The sequence below is a fragment of the Doryrhamphus excisus genome, chromosome 11 (genome assembly GCF_030265055.1).
Source record: "Doryrhamphus excisus isolate RoL2022-K1 chromosome 11, RoL_Dexc_1.0, whole genome shotgun sequence".
Lineage (NCBI taxonomy): Eukaryota > Metazoa > Chordata > Actinopteri > Syngnathiformes > Syngnathidae > Doryrhamphus > Doryrhamphus excisus.
The window spans coordinates 13,319,933-13,347,476 of NC_080476.1; the positions used below are offsets into that span (position 1 = coordinate 13,319,933).

General features: G+C 43.1%; 2 protein-coding genes across 7 annotated transcripts in view; both read right to left on the minus strand.

Annotated features, from left to right (window-relative positions):
- fnip1 (folliculin interacting protein 1) overlaps positions 1 to 16,521 on the minus strand; it is a 29,946-nt gene extending 13,425 nt beyond the window's left edge. The window contains exons 1-6 of one of the 3 annotated variants that reach the window (XM_058086643.1): positions 9,568 to 9,679; positions 6,721 to 6,850; positions 3,222 to 3,460; positions 2,099 to 2,173; positions 1,931 to 2,022; positions 828 to 911 (exon numbers count right to left, since the gene is read on the minus strand). In XM_058086643.1, coding sequence (XP_057942626.1) covers positions 828 to 911; positions 1,931 to 2,022; positions 2,099 to 2,173; positions 3,222 to 3,460; positions 6,721 to 6,850; positions 9,568 to 9,575 — 628 coding nt within the window. In that variant the 5' untranslated portion in view covers positions 9,576 to 9,679. Of the gene's footprint in view, positions 1 to 827; positions 912 to 1,930; positions 2,023 to 2,098; positions 2,174 to 3,221; positions 3,461 to 6,720; positions 6,851 to 9,567; positions 9,680 to 16,297 lie in introns of those variants that run through there. The other 2 variants (XM_058086641.1, XM_058086642.1) reach the window with 2 other exon arrangements.
- Positions 16,522 to 16,901: 380 nt separating this feature from the next.
- On the minus strand, positions 16,902 to 27,310 carry p2rx5 (purinergic receptor P2X, ligand-gated ion channel, 5). Of its 4 annotated transcripts, XM_058086671.1 has the most exons (13): positions 26,776 to 27,302; positions 25,467 to 25,677; positions 24,609 to 24,759; positions 24,363 to 24,434; positions 24,218 to 24,293; positions 23,090 to 23,174; positions 22,911 to 22,991; positions 20,365 to 20,506; positions 19,539 to 19,672; positions 19,376 to 19,469; positions 19,243 to 19,308; positions 19,087 to 19,175; positions 16,903 to 18,809 (listed from the first exon to the last, which is right to left on the minus strand). In XM_058086671.1, exons 2-13 carry the CDS (start codon positions 25,595 to 25,597, stop codon positions 18,539 to 18,541), a joined length of 1,392 nt encoding a protein of 463 aa, XP_057942654.1. In that variant the 5' UTR covers positions 25,598 to 25,677; positions 26,776 to 27,302; the 3' UTR covers positions 16,903 to 18,538. The 4 variants fall into 4 exon arrangements, with proteins under 4 accessions (XP_057942656.1, XP_057942654.1, XP_057942655.1 ...); XM_058086673.1 differs by lacking the exon at positions 26,776 to 27,302 and having other exon boundaries at positions 16,902 to 18,809; positions 25,457 to 25,586; XM_058086672.1 differs by lacking the exon at positions 26,776 to 27,302 and having other exon boundaries at positions 25,467 to 25,973.
- Between the last annotated feature and the right edge of the window lie 234 nt (positions 27,311 to 27,544).

Below are 27,544 nucleotides of genomic sequence, written 5' to 3' on the forward strand. Positions count from 1 at the left end.
GCAAAACTGTAAGTTTACTGTAAGCTTTTTAGAGCCATTTTAATAATGGGCTAGGTGTCCCTCGTTACGTGCATTAACAAGCTCCCTCATTTTAGCTGTTTTTATATCTTTACAATGCACAGAAAAGAGAAACGCGCTGAAATGAACGTCGTGAGCTGTCAGTCATACAGTCGGTCTCATTGCGTGGCTAGCAAGGCTGCTAGCAGAGTGCAGAAGAGGGTCACGTGGTAGAAATGTAACCGGTAAATTGCAATATACAGTATATTGTTTTTTCGTTGGAGTGTTGTTTTTCCAAAGCTCATGTTAAAATCTGGTGTATCTCCCCATCTTGTGACACCCCTACTGGCCACAAATCACAAACATCGGGTTAGTCAAATTGTGTTAGTAAAGACTACTTGCAGCTTGCAAGCCAGTGGCCCCTGTCCAGCACCCACCACACAACGTACTGCTGCGGCTAGAAACGTGCAGGTCTGAATCACACAGAAGTAGCAGGGAGCACCCGATGGATGACGAGTATTTAGATCTGGGTGTGTGTCCCAAGTGTCCCAACACTTTTGTCAGTGCGGTTCTGTTTTCGATCCATTACAAGATGAACGCTCTCTCACCTGTCCGATGTTGTCAAATGGAAAAAGGTGGCATAATAACAAAAAAGTGTGCTCTCTGCTGTCTGACTCGGGACCCTGCACTGCTGTGACCCTTGCAACCAGAAGGAAAGGCATGCAGCGGTGCGATACTACACAGGTACACAATCATGCAAGTGGTATACAAAGTACACCGACTGTGCAGACAGACTGCTGGTGTTTTGTTTTTGCTCTAAAAGCGCCAACCTGAAAAGAAAGATGCGCTTTTGATGAGACGCAGAGGGCCTTGCTCTGAGAAGGCCCGTCGAGGGCTGCAGAGCTGAGAAAATCCTGCGCAGCAACAAACACAAAGATGGGAGAGGAAAATGGAAAGAGAGGGATGGAGGGGGTGGGAGGACAGACGAGACAAAAAGACAAGAAAAATGAATGCTTGTTAGTGAATGACTAGGAAGGAAAGATGGCTGCCTCCTGTCATCATTGCAGACCTTAGTACACGACAAGGAGTTTTTTTGGGTTTGTTTTGTTTTAGTTTGACAAGGTGGGGAAAAAGAATCTGGAGGAAGGATGCCGTCTCACAGAACACTATTAATCCTATTTCCTCGTATAGCAGCTGCGAGAAGCAGGCACCGGCTACTCATGTAGCGTATCGGACATTAAGAAAATTCCCGGTTCTCCCGGTCACGGTCACCATACAGTACTGCTCAAAAGTTTGGGATCACTTGTACATTTCTTTGTTTTCCAAAGAAAAACACATTTTCATGCATTTCACAAACATTTTTTTTCCATTTCACAAACTTTTGAAATTAATCAGATGATTTTCAAATAAGTTTTTGCATAGAGGCCTACTATCAACAACTGTCAGTCCTCTGCATCAATCTCCTGGTATGGCTGCTAATCCAAGTTCATCATTACATAAGGCTAATAGATGATTAGAAAAGCCATCTAAAAAATCTAAACTAAAACTAAAATCTCTTACCATGCTGTTAACTACTCCCTTCAGACAGCAGCACAAACTGGGTCTAACAAGGACAGAAAAACGCTACATATCTGAGAGTGTGTAGTTTAAGACAAAGATGCCTCACAGCTGCACTAAATAGTAGCCGTCAAACACCAGTGTCAGTATCAACGGCGACTTCAGGATGCTGGATTTCATAGCAGGACTGCCAAGAAAAAGCCAAATTTCCAAGTGATCCCAAACTTTTCAGCTTTAGTGTAGGTACCGAATTAGCATTTACACACAGCTAGGTTAGCAGGAAATGGACAAACAAACGTTGAAACAACTTAACACAAATTCAAATGTTCGCCGTGGAGCTCTTCCCCACTCTCGGGTGCAGTGTTGCTATGGTTACCTATGTTCCCGAGGAGATTGTTGGTGCCGGTGTTCTGATCGGGCCTGAGGGTGTTGCTGTCCTGCCCAATGAACTCCAGACTGTCCTGTAACCTGCGTGACCCGCACAAAAAAAGATGAGCACTTCCTGGCTCTCACACGCCACAGCGGATAGACACACTGCGCTTACGTGTTGAGACTGCCGTACACGCTGCCTCCTGTCCTGGCGGTAAACACCTTACTCAGCATGAGCTGGGGGGGTGACCTGGCATGGCGATAGAGGAGAGGACCGGGGTCAGCAGCGTAATGATAACGTTTCATATTGGACGTCCTCCTCCCATGTTCCTTCACAGTATGCAGGCGTGCCAAAACAAATAATATCGAATAATGGTACCAAAGACATATTTAGATGTTTTTCCAACCCGGAAGCCCAATCCCAAAGACCTATTCATAAACGTTTTACATTTTTTTTTGTGCAAAGAGGCAAAAAGAGGTGATGATGCAACTGCACAACAAAAGAGACCATGTTTAGAGCAGTTTTAAATGGCCATTAGGTGGCGGGAGGGATTTTATAACACATGAATATACTTCCACACAGCATTGAGCCCTGTAGCATGCACCAGCTTATGCATTGAAGGAAAAATGTATTGCGTGCAAACATGTGCAAATGCATGCAAACGCGTCCAAACGTGTGCAAACACGTGCAAACGCATTCAAGCCCACAGTTCAGTTCCAAATGTGAAAATTGTAAATAGTTGGTGTCATATTTATAATGAAATTGTTATTTTTATGCAAAACAAACAATGTGTGTGTCATGTTGTAGCATAGTTATACATGGCTAAGTTGGTGTCAAAGAGAAATATTGAAAGTTTATAGTACTAGGTACTACTAGGACTAGTACTATGTGACAAGCACAAAAGTACAACATTTCCTACTATCAACACAAACCTAATTTATTGTTACTTGTTCAATAATATATTTAGTTCAAAATAACACCATTAACAAAATAATAAGTGAAATATTTTGGTACTAGAAATCCATCCTGGGTTATGATAGCCCAGCTACTGTATATCCAACTTGCAGTACTACGAAATCACTGTTAAATGTTCTTGCTCAAGCATCACAGCACTGGTTTCCCGAACATGGAAATACCCGAGAGCAGTGAAGCACACACGTGTACAAAAAAAAATGCATATGTGTTCATTCATGTAACAGTATGTACTGTAATGTGGTTGTGGTATCCTATCACAAAAAGCAACAGAGCCACACTAAAAGGGAACAACAAAGCAAAAAGACAAAAAGTTTCTCCTGACCTGATCTGGTGGATTTTCAGGGTGGAGCCTTTGTAGCTCATGGCCACAGATCCAAACATCATCTCTCCCAGCATCACCACGTCGGACGAACACCTGGAACCTTGGAAGCGGAGGCCCGGCTCTTTGCTTTCCCGGGTTTCCGAGGCGCAGGATGAAGAGCTGTCCAAGGAGCTGCTGCTGCCCCCTGTTGGCCGGAGCTGGCAGCATTTGCCAAACATCTTCACGTGCGCCTCGGTGCCCTGTAAAGCGGAGGCGAGGACCACTTCAGATTGTGAATGATGGCCCTTTTGGCTCCGTCCTGAACTTGATGGCGTAGCGTTGTGTAATTAACACTACACACCCCAATGTGATGGTCGGGGAAACACGATATTGTTGACATCAAGGATAGCTGAACTTTTTCCAGCAAAGTGACATAAACGTCAACAAAAAAGTGCATCTCAGCTTTGTCATATAGGAGAAAAAGCTATTATTAAAGAGGGACCTATTATAATTGCGTCAAATAATGACGTTTGTGCAATTGGAAGCGAGCCTTGAAAGCAGTTTTGAATGACTTCCACTGACAACACACCGGACCTCCTAATGTGGGCATGCCCAGATATGCTCAGGGGAACGTTCACTGCAAACGGGCCGGACTTACTGCTGGCAATGCCAACCAGGCTCCTGCTCGACTGGTACGTAGTAGCACAGCACCAATCCCGTAGTCCCGGAGCCCCCCCACAGGACACGGTGGAATGCCTTATCCAAGAGGACAAAACACATGGTTGCCCGGTTGGGCAAACTCCCACGTAGCCTCCAGTACATGGATTAGATGGCGGGGAAGAATAGCGGACAAACCAGGGAGACCCAAACGTGTAGTGAGGGTGTGCCCAGAATGGCTGGCAGAACTTCGCCTGCATCCCCAGGGGGAGGATGAGGATATCGAGCCCAGATGGGCCGTATTCTGTGCCTCCATGGCAGCAATGTTTTGTGAACAAGGAGCAATACAAAGTCAGAAGAGTACGTAAATATTTATACAGTAAACCTCGGATATATCGGATTCAATTGTTCCCACTGGTTTTGTCCGATATAAGCGAAATCAGTTATATGCGTATACCGGAAAATGTCCGTTTTTCTCATATATCGGATTTATATCCGGTATATCCGGTATATATTCGGCGAATCGGAGCGCCACCATGCGGCCATCCGATATATGCGAGGGAAATTTAATGGAAATGCATTGGAACGGGACTGGAGATTTTGTCCGAAATAGGCGAAATCCGTTATAAAAAATCTGATATATGCAATGAATTTTTATTGGAAATGCATTACAGGAAAATCGGTTCTTTTTTATCTGTCCGTTGTGAGCGAATTTCCGATATATCCGAGTCCGATATATCCGAGGTTTACTGTACTAAATTAGGAAGTGGGGTTCGGGAACTGTCCGGAAGTCCTGGGCTCGGCGGGAGGCATGCATGGAGGAGGGCTGGGGGTGGAGCTCAAGTTCAAAAATTGCACTCTATCATTTCTCTCTTGTTAAAACACTCGCAAAGTTCAAATGTAGACTGTAGACTGCCGTGGTTTAAACAATAAATCCAAAAGATGGATGCAGACCGCCCCGCTGAAAGCAGCCTGAGTCATGTGATTCTTGACTTGGCAGCTTGTTGGAGAGGAATGCATTTGGGTGTGTGTAGTGTGATTTGTGTACAGAGGCCAGCAGCATGTGACTGCCAGTCATATGACTCTTTCGGGAACTCGTGAGCGAGTAAAACCTAAATCATGGCCCACCCTGCTTGTCTGCCTGCATGCACGGGATTACTTTACTCCATCTTTTATGGAGTTTTATGACCCAAAATGTTTCCCTTATCGTCACCCTGTGAACCAATCAGAAACATCTCCTGCCGGTTTGCTTTTCATTTTCTTTTCACGTGACAGCAACATAAGCAAAAGCAGTCTGATTATTTAACTTTGACCCCAAACCGGTTGTGGGAAAATGTGCACCCATGAGGTCAAACGCTGCTGTTTGCGGTGTCAGGGTGACATTCGCCAGCATTCGATCCTGTGACTGCAGAAAGCGAGGGCAGGTGAAAGAGAGAGTGGGCAGGGCTTCAGCAAAAAGCAACCAGACCAACAACTTCATGTTTCAAAATTGAAACAAAGAGGAGGCAAACTACTCAGTCGCGGTCATGTGACGGCAAAGCAAGGCTACGTGCACGCTGCAGGCTGTCAGCTGACGCTATTATCGTTATTGGTGTTGTTAGAGCAGATAAGATAAGGGAGGCGGAACATGCGTACGAGCCAGTAGGCGTGTTTGGTTACACGGAGTTATCACTGGTGCACACAGCGTCCTACTTCCTGCAACAAACTGTGCTAAGAGCGGTAACACAGCCCTGCTTTTTCACACACATCTTTAACTTTGATGCTTAACTATAAGGTGAACTGATTTCAAATTTTGTCTAAACTGCTTATCTGGGGTGGAGTCACGCCCAAATTTCCCTCTCCCCTGCCACTTTGTCAGCTTTCACACGGCCGATCATGCGGTATCAGTGAAAAAGCATGGTATCAATATCTGCCGATCAGCTCCACCTCCGCTGCAGCATGTCTGCCGTGTGTGGGACTTCCTGTCTTTGTGAGAGTGGTATAAGTTCTGCACCCTGCAAAACGTGCTATAGATTGGTGTGGCATTAGGGGGGGAGCGCTTGGCGGGGTGTGCCCAGTTTTCCAGGGTCGCTGTACTTGCAAGTGGGGGCAGAATTTGGGGATGATTACCCCTTCAGTACAGATTTGGGAGCATGCACACACTATGTTACAGGAGGAACTTTTGTTGTGTGCGCGGCCGCGTCTGGTTACGGATGATGCGCCACTTCTGAATAATTGACTGATAAACCCGTTATTAAATTATCGTGAGTTGCAGCCCTAAAATACAAAAATAAACGACAGGCATTGCCGGGGCAAATTGCTGGACAACGCGGAGGCAAACATAAACGCCGCTTGACTCCACACTCCCGACAGACGCCTCTCCCCACCGGGCCAAAGAGACTGAATGACTGATGGGAGGGTTCACACACTCTGTTCATTCTGCACTAGAACCAACATGTCCGGGTTTTCCGACAGATGCAGTGTGAACCCTCTTGTCATCCAGCCATATATTGATATATGGCGAGAGGAGGAAAACAAACACACTTCAACAAGGACACAAAAACACTACAGCCGAACGGCAAAGAGCCACTGTCAGTGTCCAAACAAGCAGGTTGTTCATTCAAATTTTGAAAGTGTATTTGAAAGTGTATGGTGATGGTTTTACAGCCATAAAACACATGGAATTACTTTTGGCTACTTCGCAGGTTTCACTTATTGCGGCCTATTTTGGGACCCTATCCTACGCAATAAATGCAGGAAAACCATGCAACCTTTATTGAATGTTATTTTTGCTCCTTGTTTCTGTCTTTGTTATAATAAACCTACCATAAACATTTGGACAGTTCATACACACAAGACCGAGTGATGAAATCCTGTAACTCACAGTGAGATGGGCGTCCTCGGCGCCTCTCTTTTTGGCATTGGAGTCGAAGAGGACGTTCCGGCCGCGCCTCTCGCAGTCCTGGTAGACAATCAGCCTGATGTGACCGGGCTCAAGCTGGGGGATGGGCCAGCTGCACGGAGGGAAAGCCAGCAGTTAGCGACACCAGAGCCCAGTGACGTCTCACGCATTCACACATTCCCGAGAGTGTTGGCGTCATGAACGAGGCTCCGCTACCACCACGGTTATCTGAATTTGACTGACACGTCCCCATAAATGAATAAAACCTTGCAATACACTCCAAAATGATACAAATAAATAACTGATAATGAGTGATGTTCGCTTGTTTGTTCAGACAGTAAACATGGCTGATGTTGCTAGGTAACCAGTGGCTTTATTGGGCCGCCTGAGGTGACGGCACAGTGAAGGATGTTGCTGCATATTTGGGAGACAAACATTGCAATTAATGTGGCTACTGGCCAGCCTTCACTCAGCTGGGATAATCCCTGCACGATTTTGAGGAAACGGTGCCATCCAGGTGTGATGTCCAGGTACTCTGGGGACTGGGGGAGTAGCATTAGGAGCGATAGCTCCACCCGCACGACAACAATCTGCCCGTGTTTGTGAGAAGGGTCTACATTGGTGTGACACACTTTCAGCTCAGGTGAGTAGCTGGGATTTTGCAGGCAAGCATTCAGTGAGGAATACTGTCTGATCATTCCCATCCCATCCCATCAATGTGCTTCAAATGTCCTGGTTTCTCCTCCTGTGTTAATCCCCGAGTGCTAAGTTGGTGACATAATGCCTGCTTGGCCTCCATCGGCGGCTCAAATAACACATTGGTCGATATCCACCCCGTAGCTTTGTCTGGGTGTTTACGTCACACAGTCATTTGAGTCAACTTTGTCACCAGACGCCATAGTGCGTCAATGTAAACGTACAAAGTGTTGACACTTTGTACTGACTCTTACATTCTCACATAAGGGACGGCTTCAACAAATAATTTGAGTACCTCAATTCTAAAAAATAACAATCAGCCTGAAGGAATCGCTTACATCACCAACTAAACATGCCCAACGGCGGCTCTCTCACGGAGCGTGAATGGGAGCTAGTGGGGTTAGCTTAGTTTAGCAGAGCATGCTGGTGTTGCGATGTGTATGTGTGAGTCAGGGCGGGGGTGCGCGTTTACCGCTTCACTGTATTATAATACAACGCCCACTAACAACATCTACAGTTACAATTCCCACAGTTACATTGCTAGTCAAAGATCCTCTATATCAGGGGTCTCAAACTCAATTTACTCGGGGGCCACTGGAGCTAGAGTCTGAGTGAGACTGGGCCGAATCAGGTTTAAAAAAAAAAAAAAAAAAAAAAAAAAAACGCATTTATTAAAAACAGAAAAATGAATAAACTTTGCTTTGGTTCCGATTTTCTACAAGAAAAGCTCTGATAAAACATTCCACTGTTCTCAAATATCTTACTTTATTTTTCTACACAAAATAAGATGAAAAATAAATACACAACTCAAGAATAAAGAAAATCAATCAGTAATAAATAAATATAATAATAATAAAAGGGCAAATAATAAAAACTTAAGAAACCACATATAGTTGGTGGGTAGACAAATGATTTTTTTCAGATTAAAATGAACAAAGCATTATTAGAGCCCTGTAGACATGACAAAACACGACTATAGTCACATTTATACTCTTTTTATTTACAACATATTGCGCAACTGCAGGGTCTTGAGACACATGCTAACTCGCAAACTAGAGAGCTAGCGACCTAAACGGTAGCCTTCAAGTTATTTCCTTTCAACTTAAATAGCCAAAAACTTACCACTTCCACACGGATAGGGAGGATAACTATTAACAGTTATTTAACCTTTAACATGAACATGAATCAAACGTAATAATTTTTTCTGGGTACATGATACCATACAGCATCCATATCAAACTTGCGCGGGCCGCACTAACATTAAACTTTCATATCAAGGCGAGGGCCTCAAACTATTTGGCCCGCGGGTTGCGTTTTTGAGACCCCTGCTCTATATGACAGGAGCACTCTGCTGTTTCCAACATCTACCAAGCTAGTCAAAGATGCATGTTTTGTTATAACAAGAGATTCCGTATGAAGACCTAAAGAAGTAGAACACGGTCCTATTCTATCAGGGCTATATTTAGGACTGGGTGAAATAACTGATTCATTATCATGGATAGGAACTCTTACTTTTCCGAACAGCGTTTTAACTTTTTGGAAGATTCCCTACTAAATCCTGGCGGGTGCACTGCTTGTGTTCAGATACGGTCAATGGACAATGAGGAGACGGCGATATGACTGCTGCCTTTGTTTGCAAGATGACAAGAGAGAGACGACGGCCAAAGAAAGAGACAAAGGCATTCTGTAAGTGCCTGCAGAAAACACACAAACACACACACACACACACACACACAATGCGAGTTGAAGAAGCATGCAACAAGAAGCTGAAGAGGGGACGGAGTAAGAACAGCAAAAGAAGTGGAAGCTGAAGAGTCGGGATCATGTGAAAGTGAGGAAGTGAGCTGGCACAGAGCTTGTGACAGTCAGTCATTGACAAAAGAAGCGCACCCCTTCATGAGCATCACGTTGTTGACCTGCCGCTGCGACGCGTCATCACAAACCCCTTTAAACGTGATTCTCGTTCCGGTACAAAGTGCGTAAGAAGTCCTGGGTTAAATAAACTCTGCTTCTACCGACTCCCTTTCACATGTGTTGAAGTGTGCAAGTACACCAGACCAAACCCGTCCAACCCGGCGCCGCTGGTTTCCACAAGCACTCACCGTACAGAAACACACACTCGCCAGCTCCTACCTGGGCATCCTCGCGACTGTGCCAGTCCTTCCCCAGCACTCACTCACTCTCGCTCGCTCGCCGCTCCCTCTCTTCACTTCCAGCCTCTAAGAATAGCGGCGGACTCAATTCACACAACATGAGGCTGTCAGGTGATTTGTGGCGCCACGTTTGTGTGCCGCACGGCGCAAGGCTGCACAGGCAGCACACTGATTGTAAAAAAAAAAAAAGGAAGCCTTTAGTCCTCTTTCCCATCAACACTTGTGGCGTCTGCCTGGCATTACCAAAACCTGGCCAAATGTGTACAGATGCTAACAAATAAACACATCCTGCGTCTACATTTGCCAGTGAAAAGTGTGGCCCGCAGGACACTAGTTTGAGGCCCCCGCCTTGATATGAAAGTTTAATGTTAGTGCGGCCCGCGCAAGTTTGATATGGATGCTGTATGGTATCATGTACCCAGAAAAAATTATTACGTTTGATTAGTGTTCATGTTAAATAACTGTTAATAGTTATCCTCCCTATCCGTGTGGAAGTGGTAAGTTTTTGGCTATTTAAGTTTAAAGGAAATAACTTGGAGGCTACCGTTTAGGTCGCTAGCTCTCTAGTTTGCGAGTTAGCATGTGTCTCAAGACCCTGCAGTTGCGCAATATGTTGTAAATAAAAAGAGTATAAATGTGACTATAGTCGTGTTTTGTCATGTCTACAGGGCTCTAATAATGCTTTGTTCATTTTAATCTGAAAAAAATCATTTGTCTACCCACCAACTATATGTGGTTTCTTAAGTTTTTATTATTTGCCCTTTTATTATTATTATATTTATTTATTACTGATTGATTGATTTTCTTTATTCTTGATTTGTTTATTTATTTTTCATCTTATTTTGTGTAGAAAAATAAAAATTAAGATATTTGAGAACAGTGGAATGTTTTATCAGAGCTTTTATTGTAGAAAATCGGAACCAAAGCAAAGTTTATTCATTTTTCTGTTTTTAATAAATGCGTTTTTTTTTTTTTGAAAACCTGATACGGCCCAGCCTCGCCCAGACCCTAGCTCCAGTGCCCCCCGGGTAAATTGAGTTTGAGACCCCTGCTTTACAGTGAAGAAAAATAAATAAAAAAAAATAGAGTAAACGATGCATTAAAATACAATCACCATACATTCATTCAGAGCTAAAAACAAGGCTAAAAGCAGGGCGCGGCAGTCAGGTATAAAATGTTAGTTAGTTAACTAGGAGCACATTTTTTATTTTAATCATGTTCCTTACCATCGTTGTCAAAATGCCGGCTTATTTTGCAGTCGTGAATAAAAAAAAGACTTGTATATTTGAGAAACGGCTCATGGCAAAAAGAGGATTTGCGCTTTGCGTTAACATGTGACATATAATTTGGATTTACAAGATTTCTTGTGGGAAAAATGGATTAGTCTAGAGTGACTTCCGGGTGGATTGGGACCCATTGACGCTAACCGAGGTTCCCCAACATGCAGAGATTGGAACATCAATATAAATAAGTCATGAAACGTACTTATTTCTTCATGTGAGGCACAAAGAGCAATGACCAGCTTCATTCTCTGCTCCGGTCCCCTCGCACCATGAGGCATTCAGGTGCACTCGTAATTGTGAGCGTGAGGCGCTAATTGTTTTTCATTTTTATTCAGGTACCCCAATACAGTTGGCGTACCCCTGGGGATACTCGTACCCCACTTTGGGAACCTAGGCCTTCGTGGGTTGAGAGAAGCGGCTTCGTCGCTCGCCGACCTCACAGAACCCTGCCCTGCCGCGTTTTGTGCGTGTGTGCGCGCTCGTGTTTGTCGGCCGGTTACATAAATATCTCCTGTGTCCCGGCGCCGTGACATTCCTCCAAGACGAGCGTGACAGAGGTTCCAGTTGGCAGCCCTAAAAGACGTCTTGAAGTTAAAACCATCCGCGTATGACAGCGTGCACAGTTCATAAGGACGGGTGAAAAATTGGAAAAGATTGATTTAAAAGCTCTAAAATGCCACTCTGAGATTGCAAAGTGAATTTGCAGAGTGACCTGAAGTGGCCTTTGTGGGGGGGGGGGGGGGGGGGGGGGGGGAACTCTGTCCTATTGGCCTGGGTGGCCCAACACCTACGTATCTCTCATCACAGCAACGCTACACAGCACCTGACTACCTGCATGTCTGCTGGCTGGGCTGCTGTTGGGGATGATATTTTCCCATGAAGCACTTCTGCATTCCAGTAATCACATGAGCGAGCGAGTGAGTGAGTGAACGAGTGAGTGAGTGACGTTGCTGCGACGCTTAAAGGTCACTGCACTCGCAGATGCGCTGCATTCACAGGCACGCCATGGCTGGAATGACTCTCTGCAGGCCGGCCATAAATAACATTAACAAGCGTACAAAGTTACAGCAAGTTATGAGTGTTTTGTGGATGGGCCGTTTGTCATGATCCACTTTGCATAATTGCAAACAAAAGTCAGTGTTTGTGTGATATGCTTTGATCATTTTTATTTTATCTTATTTATTTATAACAACAGATCTTATTGACTTCTAGCTGTTGGTGGGCTCTGGTTTTACAGATAACGTACACGTCATTGTACAGCTAATATCTCCTGCTGGAGTGCCCAGCATGCCTTGTGGGCACTTTGTCAAGAACGGTTGAAGTTACTTGTTTGTCGTTAGCTGGATGGAGTTGGATAGACAAGTCACTCAGAAAAATGGCTGCCCCAATTTTTGCTCTCAAAAATGAATAAACCAAGCTGGTTGGTGGTTGAATATGGCCTGTTATTAGTAAAAATGAATTATATATACGCAAATGTTACATATTTTCTAGCATTTAAGCATACAAATTCTGCCTAAAGTAAAACACAAATATAAGGCATTCAAAAAAGACGATGATATAGTGACATGTAATATTGTACCATGGCCACTGGGTGTCAGTAATGTTACTATAATGTTAGGTGAGACACACAAGCACCTGACTGGATTCCCAAAACAACAAGTTTTTTTTGCAGGCACAACAACCCCGAATAAAAGTCCCTCATAAAAACACCGACTACTGTTGCGGCTGTAACTCACACCAAGCCCCTGACCTCACTTCCTGTCCGCTCCTTGAGGGACCACATTTATGGCAACACACAAGAGTCGTGTTTTGGTGTTAGCTTATTACAGTATGTCTACTATATTGGGTAATATGAGCATAAATGTGACTATAGGGGTGTTATTTCATGTCTAGAGGGCTCTAATAATGTAAGCAACTGTATTTATAGTAAAGAGGTTTTCTATGCTCCAAGTATAAAACTGTTGCATTTATAAATAAGAAATCCCACTTTGCAAAACTCCATTTATGCCCCAAATCATCCAAAAAAAATTATTAAAAATGATCCAGAATTAAAATGAATCACTTGAAAAATGAGCCCTCATCCTGCTTGAAAATAGAGAAAATAGAATGAAAATGACTCTTTGACGTTTCATTGAAACCAAATGGGAACTTTAAAAAAAAGAGGATTTTCCGCTAAAACTGCCATCCGAGTATGACTATGAGAGTGTGTGTCTCATGTGGTTGCTCGCATGAAAAAACTATATCTTTATCATGACCCTGCACTTCTGAGAAGCCACTTTAAATAGCCCTGACAGCAACGTGATGGCGGCCCACAACTTCGCCTTGTGTGACGCACACACACACACTTTATAGTAAAAACTTATAGTCATATATTATGCACAATAAAGGACGAGTCTGGAGGGTGACCCACTCCCACCCCCCCACCTCCACCCCGCACACACAGCTTATTAAAGCTGCTGACTGAGAATGCAACCATGTGATGGCACACAAACACGACAGGCTGAGAGCGATGAAAGCCTCACATGATGCACGGAGTTATGAAAGTATGTGCTGGAGGAAGGACGCTTCAGCACTCGGAAACCCGAGACGCCGCTTCTGCCGTGAAAAAAAATACACCTACACTACAAATACAGCTAAGGTGCTGTGAGGTTGGGCGATATGGACCTTAATCACGATATTTTTGGGACATATGATGATGATATTAAATTCAGCTGCAGACCTGAACCTATTTTAATAACACTGGTCTCAAATTTATTGATTCACCGATAGGAAACCCTGCAATCGGACTACAACAAGTACATTTAGTGCAGGGGTCTCAAACACGCGGCCACTAGTTTGAGGCCCCCGCCTTGATATGAAAGTTTAATGTTAGTGCGGCCCGCGCAAGTTTGATATGGATGCTGTATGGTATCATGTACCCAGAAAAAATTATTACGTTTGATTAATGTTCATGTTAAAGGTTAAATAACTGTTAATAGTTATCCTCCCTATCCGTGTGGAAGTGGTAAGTTTTTGGCTATTTAAGTTTAAAGGAAGTAACTTGAAGGCTACCGTTTAGGTCGCTAGCTCTCTAGTTTGCGAGTTAGCATGTGTCTCAAGACCCTGCAGTTGCGCAATATGTTGTAAATAAAATTGTCGTGTTTTGTCATGTCTACAGGGCTCAAATAATGCTTTGTTAATTTTAATCTGAAAAAAAAAAATTTGTCTACCTACCAACTATATGTGGTTTAAGTTTTTATTATTTGCCGTTTTATTATTATATTTATTTATTACTGATTGATTGATTTTCTTTATTCTTGATTTGTTTATTTATTTTTCATCTTATTTTGTGTAGAAAAATAAAAATTAAGATATTTGAGAACAGTGGAATGTTTTATCAGAGCTTTTCTTGTAGAAAATTGGAACCAAAGCGAAGTTTTTTACATTTTTTTGTTTTTAATAAATGCGTCTTTTTTTGAAAACCTGATGCGGCCCAGTCTCACCCAGACCCGAGCTCCAGTGGCCCCCAAGTAAATTGAGTTTGAGACCCCTGATTTAGTGTCTACCTAAGCGTTGGCTAAGAGTTTTGTATTTTTGACTGAGTAATTGTCCATGTGCTTCCTGACTCATGCTTCATGACACATGACACACTCTTCCTACTCAACTCTACCACCTTTTGTCGTCACCGCTGCTTTGCAAACGTAGATGTACTTGTAGATGATGTATGACATGAGTCAGCTCACATGAAGCTCCCCTCCGGATTTGTATTGCTCGACCGTGGCGCTTGAAGCGACACACGGCAACTTTCGTCATCATTATTCGAATTAGGGCTAAACTAATTTAGCCGTAAGATGTTTACACCTCTGACAAAAGTTATCCTTTCACCAGCGGCAGTTGAAAAAAAGTCAAAGTTGTTTGATGGCTTTCTTTGTGTCATGAACTCCACTGTGGACACGTGTGTTTGGTGCACTTCCGTTTCTTAAACTGTTATTTTGTTGCTGACAACTTTTTCATATGTTGCCTTGACTTTGTCTGCATTGTCTTTGCATAATCATTTTGCATTTACATTGCTGTATACACAGTATATGTAATGTTTGATAGTAAAAGCTAAGTGGACGTAATGCATGAACGCTATGTTATGTACAAAACTATTGAGGAAGTATGAGTAATTATCTTGATTGCCATATTGACTATCATTATATCATCAACTACTTTGATTACCTGTAAACCTTGACAATGTGAATGTCAATAGCCATCATTCATTTAGAATATTATTTCATAGTTCTATAGTTAGATATTACTTAGCTTATATGTTTTATAGAAAGAGAGAGATCATTTTGACCTGTAACTTGGATGCTGAATCCTTTGGAGGCATCAGGTTCTTTGCATTCGATGGCCTCGGTTTCATGAGCAAGCATCACGCACGTGAAGCATCCTCATCACATTACACATTGCAACCACCACAGGAGATTGTGTGTGTGTGTGTGTGTGTGTGTGTGTGTGTGTCTAATAAACCCACTGCCCACAACATTTAGTACATGTGCACACTACACAAAAATGGATGATAGAACCTCAAAACACAAGCAAGACCAGGTCTTTTTCACAGAACCAGTAAACAGAGATCCTCTACATAACAGAGGTGCTCTACCGTTATTTTATTCAGAAACAATAGTCAAGGATCATGTATATACAAGGACCCTTCCATGCTTTTGTGGCCCCTACTGGGGAAAAACACAAGCCAAAGATCCTCTAAGGGACATGAGTGCTAAGCTACTGCAAAAACACAAATCAACGATCTTTTATTTTGTTTGAACAGTTGATATTTTTTACTGCATGTAAACTTACTGACATGATTGTCATGAAACGTGGACCCCTCCCTCTCCCACCGGGCGCTGATGGTCTGTCTCAGCCCCCCCCCCCCCCCCCACGCCCGTTGGGACTTGATGAGATCACGTGTGCAGCAATATGGGCCACAGCATGGACTGCACGTCGACACTAACAGCTAGCAAGCTAGGCTAAGCTAGGCTAAGCTAAGGCAGACACGGGAGGGAGATGCTGCACTTTGCGCCCAACTTATCGTCACTAATGACAGCAGACAGGAGGCGAGTGCGTCCAGTCGGGCTAAACAAAGGTCACATCCGGTTGAGGTAAAGGCGGCAAGGCTGCCATAAAGGGTCAAAAACAGACGCCGGATGAATATACGTATGAAAATGTGTAAATAAACAATAACATGCGAGCTTGTGGCTGCCATGCGTGGCTAGTAGCTATCGCGTCTGACTGGCCATCGTTAGCATGCTAGCTAAACACGTCGCGCACCTGTTTCCACCGTCTTGTGCCAGACATCTCCATGAAACAGTCATAAAAGCAAGAGTGAGTGTGAAACGAGGAACAAGCAAGGCTTGGTTCGATTGCCAAAGTAAGTCATAACAACAGGCGTACACACGCTACCTGAAGGCTGGCTCCTCTTTGTTGCATCTCTGCGGCGGCGGCGAAAAGGCACTTCTCTTGTTGAAAAGTTTCTGAAAGAGCGTCGGAGGCATTTTCTATCCAAATAAAAAAATAATAAAAATAAAAATTCATGTGGAGAAGCTCTCTTTTCTTCAAATCCACCAGCAAGTCTCGCTCCTTGCCACCGTCTCCATCGGCGTCATAGTCATATGACAGCCATTAGTCACGGGAGCCACTTGGCAACCCGGCTACCCTTTTTTCTCATTGGCTGACGCGGCGTGAGTGCAGTGAAGAATTATATGATTGGCTCCTATTTTTAACCTTGTATCACGTGGTCAATGGGGGCGGGGAGCTCCTGTGTTGATGTTTTTGTCGTAAAAATGCGTGTCTTTTACTGACGGAAACCCTGCTTGCGACATATCTCAGAGGCTTGTGACAAAGTCAGTTATGCATATAACAAAACATTTATTTGACACATTTTTGGCAGAGACAAGAGACTTTTATAACACAAAGACGACACATTTTACATTACGGTTCTACTGAATGACTAATGTGCCAGGAGTACTGAATGCAACTTAAACTATATACACGTACAACACGCATGTGTGAAACAAACAAAAGAACAGACAGTTTGAAAAGAAGTCTGGTCGAGAATTGGGAAATTGCAAGTCTGACATCTAGTGGTCATGTGAAGCAGCACGCACCTTGGCCCTCGGAAGCCGAGAGAAGCCCAGAGTGCATCTCGGCCCCGGAAGCCGACAGAGCGAAGCTGACAGCATGAGAGACTTCAAGTCCAGCCCGGCTCACTCACCTTTTAATGTCTTTGTTTGTCCTTCACGCGTCATCTATTTATCTTCTTAGGTTATGAGATAACCTTCAGTCTGCTGAATGCTGACCCTGACCCAGCCCCACCTTGGATACATTTGCACCGCTACACATACTGACACCTGGTGATCGGTGTAGAATACTACATATCACATGTCTTTGAATGCATCGTCTGAATGCCTTCCGTTTGTATGTGACTCCTTGCAGCCATATTGGATGCTTGGAAAAGCTTCACTTAGGGAAAATATGGGACATTAGCTTAACCAGCGCCGTCTCGTCGCTGCAGCTGGCCCTGGCCGAGCTGGAGGCCGGGAACCTGGGTTTCGCGCTGCAGTACAGCAAGGAGGCCATCTTGGCGTCCGAGAGGGCCTTCTTTGATCCATCGCTGCTCCACCTCCTCTACTTCCTGGACCACCAGAAGTTTGCCATCTACATCCCGCTCTTCCTGCCCATATGTTTGCCCATCCTGATGTCCCTACTCGGAATCATGTCCGACATGAGGCGGAAGCGCAGGGACAAGCAGGCCAAGAAGGACTGAGCGACTGATGGCTTTGGAACGCATGAAGAAAAGCTCATGGACGATGAAAACATGGACCTCCGAAGCCAAAAACACCAGAAATGAGTTTGGAAATGGAAAAAACAAAAGCTGGAGAAGATGCTTTTTATTGGCCGGCGAAGAACCAGGAGCCTTTGGAGGATGGTTAGTGATGGTTTTTACACTGGAAATTCTCTTCTAACTTATTGACAAATAAAAGCTTTTAATGCTGTGTAACAAGGCGGCCGTTATGTTGCTGTTGTTTCATGCGTCCTCGCCACAATAAGGAAGTTAACAACATCACCACACGTGTCGACATAAACGGCCTTTCGGAGAAATGACCCCTTTGGGACTCCCGTTTTATGTCCACATAAAATAACGTGAGGTAGAGGACACCGCTTCAGGTTCCCCAAGTATCCCGATTTCTCCAAAGCATGCAGCAAAGTCAATTCGGGTAGAAGTCACATTCTGAGAAACTTGGATTACTAAGACATGATGGTTGCCAAAGACGCGGCATGGCGGCCAGATCAACAGGGACACCACCTTCCTGTTTTGCCATCATTTTTCTTTTCTTGTCATTTTCATTCTTTTTCCATTCACATGCTTTGTTTTGCGTTGACGTTAACTGAAAAACACGCTGACCCACGTGTATGCCAACGTAGGTTCCACTGGAGTAAAAATAGCCATTAATGTGGGGGGCCCCCCCGTTCATGAGTCAGTCACAAAAGAAAGTTATGGCAGTTATCAACTTGGCGTCATTTCCTGTGTGCGAGTGCATCGCCGTCCTGCCCACGTGCATCCGTGCGGACCGACCGCTCTTCAGTCCGGGCAAATCCACTTTTGCAAGCCAACCGAGCGAGACCCCCGCTGTGGCTCGCTTGTCAGTTGTGTGAAGAGAATGTGATGTGATGCTTTGGTTCGGCACCTTGGGCCGAGAGGACGGACGTGTAGCGTTGGCCCGTGTTCCGTGGAATGGTGGGACCCCGCTTGTCCTCAGGGGATTTCTTCTCCACGTTGCCGGATGATCCCACGATGCCTTCAATATCCTCGGGCTTCTTGTTGGAGTTGGCGCCCCCTTCCTCTGCTGCTGATTTCCTGGACTTCCTCTCCCGGTGTCCCGGCTTCCCTACCTTGTCTTTGGTCCGTTCTTTCCTGTTGGGTGAAACAGAGACCCGGCAGTCGATGAAACAATGCAACGTCCAACTCCATCTTTAAATCCACATTCAATAAGTCGGCGATGACCCAACCTTTTCCAGCACGGGCCACGGGGTGAAAAATGAAAGGATGCAAGATATGCCGAAACCTTTCATAAATGTTACCTTCTCTTCTCTATTTTCTTGACAAATAACAACGTAACTTTTCCGTTACAGTTCCTGCTGTCATTTTGAAACATGAAATGCCGAGAAGAAGACAAGCGCTTGTGTCCTACTTGAAATTGATGATTTCAAACTTCCTTTCCCGATAGAAGGAGCTGGTGTTCATCATGTACAGGAGTATCATATCGCAGACGAAGGCCCCCTGCAAGGACAAATAGCTTTATTTTCAAACATCAATTGTGGTGCAATGGGATACTTCAATGACTCACGATTCCCAGCAGAGCAACGCCAGAGCCGATGGCGATGATGGTGGGAACAATATTGAATTTCCCAGCCTGCAAAGCAAAGCGACTAAGACTGGAATCCTGTGCCCGACGCGGTCCCCAAACGGGGGGCTGTTACCTGGCCGTTGATCATGATGTCAAAGCGAATCCCGTACACTTTGTACAGAGTACGAAAGGTCTCCCCGTTTTCATCCTTGAAGTACCTGGCGTACCTGCGAGGCGGTAAAGTGAAACGGTTGACCGAGAACCAACGCGGAAAAAGCCATAGTGGGAGGACGCACCTGAAGTTGTACCCCGATGTAACAGAGTTGTTGAGGTTCATGTCCAGACGGGTGAAGCTGTACTCCGGGTTACACCTGGACGAGTCCTTATCCAAGTCACAGTACCACTCAATAAGAATGCCCACGGAGCCGCCCTGAAAGAAACCAGTCTCCAGTCACTCATCTCAAGTCTCCAGCCAAGTCCTAAGTACAGAGGGGCAAGTCCGAGTCGTCATGTCCGAGTCATAGCTTGGACATTTTGGGGTCCTCATAAGTCATGTAGGGATGGAGTCGGTGTTCCGGTGTTCTGGAAGTCATTCGTCTCAAGTCAGGAGTCAGGTCTCAAAACAAGACCAGTCGAGACTTCACATGTTTGAGTCCTTACGAGTAGGGATGTCCAATTATCGTCCCGATATGATTCTAAAATGTGATATCAGTGGATATCCCAATCATGAAAACTGCTATTAAACAACACATACTGTATGTGTTTATTCCATCACAGGAGATACATCATGTTACATATCGGTATCAGTATCGGCTAATATCGGTATCAGAGGTTTTAAGTTGGCGAGTATCATGAAAGAAGCCAATATCAGACATCCCTACTTGCACGTAAAATACTCTAAAATACTCTGAAGTGTTCTTTTGTATTCTGGTGTTTGCTCTTAAACCTGATTGGATGGGAAATGTGTTGTCCTGACACATTTTCATCCAGACTGACGGAAGCGCTCCCGTATTTTCAAGGCATCAGACTAAACTTTCCAGGACTTGCCAATGTGGCTGGGTTGGAGAACGTCTGATAGAAACAGAAAGGTCAGGACCTTGACAAAGGCCAAAGAAGCTCTACCTTGGCAGCCATGTCCTGGAAGTCATGTCCGCTCCATCTGACCAGATCTCCCAGGCGGAAGATGGGACAGTAAGGATGGGTGACGGGATCGTAGGAGCATCTCTTCAAGTAACTGTCATCAGTGCTGTCAAGAACGTTGGACCTGGTGAGGTGAAGACAAGCAGAACCAAATATTATAGAACAAAACATAACGGCGTAAAATAACACAACACGCCACAAACATAACGTTACAGTATTCATCCATTTTCTATACCGCTTATCCTGACTAGAGTGGGGGGAAGCTGGAGCCTATCCCAGCTGACTTGGGCCCACCCTGGACTGGTGGCCAGCCAATCACAGGCCACATATATAGACCCACATTCATACCTATGGACAATTTGGAGTGGCCAATGAAGCTAACATGTTTTTGGAATGTGGGAGGGAAGGGAAGTACCCGGAGAAAAAACACACAGAATCCAACCCAGATCTACCTGATCTCCTGACTGTGTGGCCTACGTGCTAACCACTTGTCCACCGTGCGGCCATGATACAACATAACATGACATGACAAGAGATAACATATTATGTGATAATATAGCATAGCACAAGAGATGACATACTATAACATAACACAACATACTATAGTATAACATACTATAACACAACATACTACAATATAACACAATATACTATAACATAACATACTATAATATAACATACTATTATATAAGACAACATACTATAGCATAACATACTATAACATGACATACTATAACATACTATAACACAACATACTACAATATAACACAATATACTATAACATAACATGCTATAATATAACATACTATTATATAAGACAACATACTATAGCATAACATACTATAACATGACATACTATAACATACTATAACGTAACATACTATAACATAACACAACATACTATAAGATAACATACTATAACATACTATAAAATAACATACTATAACATACTATAACGTACGATAATATAACATAACATACTATAACATAACATACTATAACATAACATACGATAATATAACATGACATAGTATAACAAAATACTGTAATATAACATACTATAACATAACGTACTATAACATAACGTACTATAACATAACGTACTATAACATAACGTACTATAACATAACGTACTATAATATAACATGACATACTATAACAGAATACTGTAATATAACATATTATAACATAACATACTATAACAACGTACTATAATATAACATGACATACTATAACAGAATACTGTAATATAACATACTATAACATAACATACTATAACATAACATACTATAACATAACATACTATAACATAACGTACTATAACATAACATACGATAATATAACATGACATACTATAACAAAATACTGTAATATAACATACTATAACATAACATACTATAACATAACGTACTATAATATAACATACGATAATATAACATGACATACTATAACAAAATACTGTAATATAACATACTATAACATGACATACTATAACACAACATACTACAATATTCATTCATTCATTCATTCATTTTCTACCGCTTTTTCCTCACGAGGGTCGCAGGGGTGCTGGAGCCTATCCCAGCTGTCTTCGGGTGAGAGGCGGGGTACACCCTGGACTGGTCGCCAGCCAATCCATACTACAATATAACATACTAGAATATAACATAACAAAACTATAACAGGGAGTACCCCGCCTCTTGCCCGAAGACAGCTTGGATAGGCTCCAGCACCCCCGTGACCTTCGTGAGGATAAGCGGTAGAAAATGAATGAATGAATTACTGAATGAATGAATGAACATACTATAACATAACATACTATAACATAACATACCATAATATAACATAAAATGATAACAGAGAAAGGCCTACAATAATAACACAACACATTCTAAAAGAGTTACTATTACTATGTAGTCTATACGTATGTACAGTTTGGACCTAAATGCTGTGTGGCTGGAAAAAGCTTTTTACGACACACACACACTCGCACACGCACACACACATGCGCACACACACACACACACGTATGTAAAGTCCAGGGTGTCATTGAGCTGCAGCCATTCCATTAGCGTCGCTGCTCTCGTTTTAAACACACGAGAAGAGTATTGAATTTCCAGCACCAATTAGATCCCTGACTTTAAAACCAGAGCCCATGGAGGCAACGGACACAAGATGTCTGCTTCATGCAACAGACACAAGATGTCTGCCTGATTCCACCGCCATCATGCGGTCGATACCGTCCAGTATCTGGACCGAGCCGCCCATCTTTCAGCACTTGAAAGAGACCCGGGGATCCCGTCTCATGTGCGACCTGTCCCAAGTTGGCCAAGTTGGGCAGGCTGTCAAGGACATCTGAGACGATCTGTTTCATCTGTTTCTACGTCTCGCTGAGCCCAGTCCAACGCACACACGCAGGCCGTATTAATAGAAAGCTTTCTCCGGCCTACGGCTATTTCCAGGGTGTCCGTCTCAGCTCAGCGGCTCATCTGTGGAATGAAGGTCCATCAGCACCCACTGATACTTACTTGGAGAATTCAAACTTTGGGAACCTGATGAAATTCTTGATGTAAATGGTGAAGTTTTCAGCTTCGCTGAGTAAAGGCTCTCTGGGGAGAAGAACAGAAGGTGACACCAGGCAGATTCTTCCGGGACAAAAAAGCAGGGAAGCAGGGAATGGGAAGGTCCCCACGCTACTGGTACTCACGCGGGTCTCTTGCCGTACTCCACGGGACACCAGGCGTGAATCTGGCAGGTCCCAGTGCTGTTTACACACAAACCAGTTTGAATTCCTGACAACAGAGAAGACATGCTAAGTCATGGAGTACGAAGATGGAAGTTTTGATTATTAAAAATAAATATATGAAATATATACTAAAAGGAAAATGGAGAACACCATGGAAGATGTTTCGTTAGCTACAGTTGGAGGGCCCTCGCTAACATAACGTATGGAAGAAAGCCAACATGACGTATAGCTAACATGACGTATGTAAGAAAGCTAACATGAAGTATGGACGAAAGCTAACATGAAGTAAAAGCTAACATGACGTATGGAAGAAAGCTAACATGACGTATAGCTAACATGACGTATGGAAGAAAGCTAACATGAAGTAAAAACTAACATGAAGTAAAAGCTAACATGAAGTAAAAGCTAACATGAAGTATGGAAGAAAGCTAACAGAAAGTAAAAACTAACATGAAGTAAAAACTAACATGAAGTAAAAGCTAACATGACGTATGGAAGAAAGCTAACATGACGTATAGCTAACATGACGTATGGAAGAAAGCTAACATGAAGTAAAAACTAACATGAAGTAAAAGCTAACATGAAGTAAAAGCTAACATGAAGTATGGAAGAAAGCTAATATAAAGTAAAAGCTAACATGAAGTAAAAGCTAACATAAATTATGGAAGAAAACTAACATGAAGTATGGAAGAAAGCTAACATGAAGTAAAAACTAACATGAAGTAAAAACTAACATGAAGTATGGAAGAAAGCTAACAAAGTAAAAGCTAACATGAAGTAAAAGCTAACATAAATTATGGAAGAAAATTAACATGAAGTAAAAGCTAAAATGAAGTATGGAAGAAAGCTAACATGAAGTAAAAACTAATATGAAGTAAAAGCTAACATGAAGTCAAAGCTAACATGAAGTAAAACTAACATTAAGTCAAAGCCAAGATGAAGTATGGAAGAAAGCTAACATGAAATAAAAGCTAACATGAAGCATGGAAGAAAGCTAATATGAAATAAAAGCTAAGATGAAGTATGGAAGAAAGCTAACATGAAATAAAAACTAACATGAAGCATGGGAGAAAGCTAAACGCTAATCACCATGGCCGGCTGTAACAGTCTCCCCCTCCATGCAGTCATCATCGGCGAGACATCGGCCGTGTGGCACCTTGACACTCTGCCAGAAACCAAGGGAAAAGTGAACTCTATCTATTTTCCAAGATGGATACCACGTGACCTCACTCACCTCGGCACAGAAGCCCAGCCTCTGATGGGGGGTCTCAATGTAATTTGTGACCACGAAAAAAACCTGCTCGCCCTGCACAATAAAATTAGCATTTACAAGTAAAAGGTTAAATAAATGACACTCTGGAGACAATCGATACCAGCCAGGCCGCTGCTAATGACCTCCGCCAAGGCGCAATAGCTCTTGACAGGGGCCAATCAATAGGGGGGGGGGGGGGGTGAGATGCAAGGGAAGGCTTTGACGTACACTTGGCGGAATGACGTAGTCCTCCGCACTCCACAGGTGAAGGCCACTCTCTGAGCTGTTGGTCAGCGTGACGCCTTTGAGCTTGGTGATGACGGATGACTGGATGGCCTCCTCTCTCTCCTGGTAGCCCTTCTTCATTACGAACACCCACCTGACACAAGACACGAGATGTCATCGGTACACAGGCGGGTCTGACGCCACGTTACTCTGATGCTGCCCCGGCCGCCGAGCCATGAGGTGATGGACAAATTGTCCATGGATATTGTCATTTAGTGTGTGATTCATGAACGACCTGACTATTTGGATTATTATCATGATCAACAAATTAATGGCAAAATCACAAATTAATTGAATTATTTCACTCTATTTATTGGATTGATATAAATTAAAAATTTAATACATAGGGATGTCCCATAATGTCCAATTCTCAATTTCCACAATTTTGCACATTAAAGGTGCTAAACCCACTCCAGCCTAGGTCCATATATTCTAATCTAATAACAAATCTCATCAATAATGAATTGATTGTATTTCTACAAAGCCCCGGGGGCCAACAAAAAACAAGCCCCGGCGGTCAAATGGCCCCGAGCCGCCGTTTGGACACCACTGCCTTAACGTGTGTCACCTGCTGCAATTTCATCAGGACTCCGGTGTGACGTCACACAGCATGGGGTCTTACCGGTGTCTCTAGATATCTCCGTTTGAGAAGTTGAAATAAAGTCACAAAGAAAGGACAAGAGGTTCTGTCGCTTTAACCGAGTAAAGCCACGGCAGCGGACCTCTATTTTTAACTTAATGAATCACTTTGGACAAGGTTACTTTCTGCAAAGTGCTAAAACAACACGCACTGCGCCTCACCCGATGATGTAGCCCAGGACGGCCAGCTGGTAGATTCGAAACAATATTCCGATTCTCCGGTTCTCTGCGATCACATACTTCTCCGTCTTGTAGTTGAGGAGAGAAACGAAGAAGGTGCCCCAGCCGGCCATGTTGTCAGCGGAGTGTCCCCGTCCCCTCAGCTGGTCCACTCGTCAGGACCGCTCACACCCCGCATGCTCCTCCGACATGCCTGAAGGCGACGTCAACATCGATAACATCGATTCGTTTTCCTCTCCGCTCCTCCTCAGCCGGATTGGACTCAACTTTACCCTTCGCTTCAATACTGTCTTTAAAGGACCCTTCACTTCAATACTGTCTTTAAAGGACCCTTCACTTCAATACTGTCTTTAAAGGACGCTTCGCTTCAATACTGTATTTAAAGGACCCTTCACTTCAATACTGTCTATAAAGGGCCCATCACTTCAATACTGTCTTTAAAGGACCCTTCACTTCAATACTGTCTTTAAAGGAAGACACCAGCAGGGCCGTGTCTAAGGGGTGGCTACTCTGGCAGGGTACTTTGTTAAATAGCACAATGACATCATATTTATCGTGCATATCTATTTGTTAAATACATATATTAAGCGGTAAAAATGAATGAATGAATAAATATATTTAAAAAGAATTGTGCTGCATGTATTAACAAAATACATTAAAAATACATTCATGGAATTTAAATACATTAACATAATATAATATTAAATAAATACATTATATTTCTGCGTAGTATTTGTGAAACGACACTATTTGTTAATTTTAGAAGGGGCTCTTTCAATGTTGACAATGACTTTTGGTGAAACTATGTAGTTTCCTCCAATACATTCTATATTTGGTGACATTGCCACAAATCTACAGTATAATAATTCAAATTGAAATAATCATTTTAAGTCAAATCACCACATTAAATAAAACATGACATACAATAAAAATCATGATCATTAAAAAAAACATTTAAAAAAATCCTGTGACTATGTGAACATATCATATATACATACAATCACCATCTAAGTCAATTTAGGACGCTGACATGTTTTTTTTCATTCATGCAACTGCTGCCATAGCAACAAGGGGAACGTATGGGAATTGATCATATATACAGTGCATGCTTTATATACATACAGTACATACTCTATAACCTTTATAGACAGAGTACATACTCTATATCCTCTATATAAATACAGTATATACAGACTATATTATATTATAGTCTGTATTTAGACTATATAGTCTATATACACACAGTACAGACTCTATATCCTCTATATCCATACAGTACATACTGACATACCTAATATAGCCTCTGCTGCCGTTGTGGATGCTGTAATCAGAGAGGGTCCAGCCATCTTCCAGCTGCTTCCCAGCAAAGATCAGCCTCTGCAGGTGGGCCTTCTTTGGATTTTGACCTTGAAGTTCCCCATGGCGCTAGAGACGCAGGGCAAGATGGAGCATCGTGTACTACGCTTCATCATTGTCTCTAGAGGGCGGTCAGACACGTACCCCTGTGGAATTAAAGTTCAAAACTATTCTCCAGCAACTTTTACAAGTTTTAACTTTCCGCATCGTACATATGGGACTTGGAAGTATGTTTCATGCTAATACAAAGGCTCTCAGTATTGATGCTAACACGGAAGCTATGTTAAATGTGTTTTCAATCTATGCTAAAACACATTTCACTTCATAAAAGCGCGTGCACGAAATGAAAACACCAAGACCTTATTGAAATTTTCTATAGTATAAAACAGAAGAGACTGTTTTGGCTGCTTTTGTTTTGAGCTGAGCATGTCGCGGACTGATGGCGTCACCTCAAACAAAACTTTTGGAGAGTTGAACACGTCGACGACTAATGACGTCACCACGACTAAATCTTTCAAAATACAAAAGGCATCGTACCACTATCATTTCAAATGGCCCAATTTCAAACACTATACTGTTAGAATCGATCCATATTTGACCACAACAGGCAGTTACTCAGAATGCTGCATTTACGTTTGAAAAAAAAATTCAATGCACTTACATTGAGCTGTGTGTTTGGTTGTAAATTAAGATACATGACGATA

What these genes read in the sequence shown, in the direction of transcription:
- p2rx5 (XM_058086671.1), bottom strand. Translation starts at nt 25,597, where the DNA reads ATGGCCGGCTGGGGCACCTTCTTCGTTTCTCTCCTCAACTACAAGACG. An exon ending in GTCCTGGGCTACATCATCGG is followed by an intron (nt 24,760 to 25,466) that starts GTGAGGCGCAGT and finishes GTCTTGTGTCAG; the next exon opens with GTGGGTGTTCGTAATGAAGA. An exon ending in TCCAGGACATGGCTGCCAAG is followed by an intron (nt 19,673 to 20,364) that starts GTAGAGCTTCTT and finishes GGTTTCTTTCAG; the next exon opens with GGCGGCTCCGTGGGCATTCT.